General features: G+C 34.6%; 1 protein-coding gene across 1 annotated transcript in view; it reads left to right on the top strand.

Moving 5' to 3' along the window:
• LOC125663923 (cytochrome P450 4F1-like) overlaps positions 1-1,243 on the top strand; it is a 19,973-nt gene extending 18,730 nt beyond the window's left edge. The window contains exons 8-11 of the mRNA XM_048896363.2: positions 1-32; positions 575-856; positions 937-1,002; positions 1,083-1,243. The exon at positions 1-32 is cut by the window's left edge and continues 98 nt beyond it. Of these exons, the coding sequence (XP_048752320.2) occupies positions 1-32; positions 575-856; positions 937-1,002; positions 1,083-1,182 (480 nt within the window). The 3' untranslated portion in view covers positions 1,183-1,243. The remainder of the gene's footprint in view (positions 33-574; positions 857-936; positions 1,003-1,082) is intronic.
• Positions 1,244-1,509: the final 266 nt, after the last annotated feature.

Below are 1,509 nucleotides of genomic sequence, written 5' to 3' on the forward strand. Positions count from 1 at the left end.
GTCGCTGATACTAAATCTGGAGATCTGGAGTGGTACGAGATAAAAATTAAAGACGACAAACAAATCGACCTTCTTTTGTTTTCAAATGTTTCTGTACAAAATGTGAATGAATAAATATACAAAACATGTAAAGCTAGCAACATTACAAACTGAATTAAGTCAGGTTGATCAAATTATTAGTGTTTACTGGGTATTTCTTTTCTGAGCTTTCCCGTATAGAGACACTCTGTACTCACTTGTTGGTTAAAAATTGCTATAGGTACATCATATTGGTAAATAAGTATAATTAAATACTCTACAGTAAGGGACCTTTCAAACATGCCCAAATTTTGTTAAAAAACTGAAAATTAAAAAATTGGAACTCTTCAAAAAGGAGGTACAAAAGTTTGTTTCTAGCAAGTTTCTTTAAGCTGAGAGGTAGAGAATTAAAATCCCCTATCATTCAATGGACAGAAGTACTGAACATTTGAAAAAAATAGTTGAATCGGTTTTAATTATCAATATGCACGAAAGACATTGGATCAATCAGAATTGAAATGACCTGTATTGCATATAATACATGCATTTATTTCAGGACGGATCTTGATAGATTGGAGTACCTAACGCAGTGCATCAAGGAAGGCATGCGACTTCACTCTCCTGTCCCAGTGATTATGAGAGTGAATCTTTCTCCGATTGAAATAGATAATCATGTGATCCCAGCTGAAAGTAATATTTCGATCAGTATTTACAGTTTACACCACAATCCCGCTGTTTGGGGTGAAGATCACATGACATTCAAACCCGAAAGATTCACAAAGGAGAATGTCGAAAAGAGAAACCCGTTTGCATTTTGTCCTTTCTCTGCTGGGCCTAGGTATGTTAATATTGATTCTAGATTTTCTAAATTCACAAGGAACGAAAGATAGAGATTTGTATTCTGTATTCAATTTGCAGAAATTGTATCGGACAACACTTTGCCATGAACGAAGAAAAGATTGTACTAGCGACTCTTCTTCGAAGGTAATATTATTATCCATTCGATTTTCAACTAGAACAACCTGACAATGTTTAATACACACTCTAAACTATATTCCTCACAGGTTTACATTTTCTTTGGACAAAGCACACGTCGTTGAGAAGCAAATAGCAATGGTAATGCGAGCCAAGGATGAAATCAAACTTTTTGCTGTTCAAAGATGAAGAATTGAATACGGGAATTAATTGATCATAAAGAAATACAGAATAAAAGGATTGAAAACCTTCTTGGGCTTTAGTGTGACTTTTGCAAACACGACTCGGACATCGATAGTTTCAATCACTTGGTAACATGTCCTGTAAAAAACAACTTATCAGTTGTGAGGTATACCAAAAACAATACGTGGGTTAAAGGAGATGAATAAGCATCGATCCACCAATATTATTTATCAAATTACATTATATTCGTTTTTCCAATTGATTACACTGTACAGATCCAGTTGTTGAACTCTTTAACATGACTGTCACAGGTGGGAGGACATGACAGTTATG

The sequence above is a fragment of the Ostrea edulis genome, chromosome 1 (assembly GCF_947568905.1).
Source record: "Ostrea edulis chromosome 1, xbOstEdul1.1, whole genome shotgun sequence".
In the NCBI taxonomy this organism is placed as follows: Eukaryota; Metazoa; Mollusca; class Bivalvia; order Ostreida; family Ostreidae; genus Ostrea; species Ostrea edulis.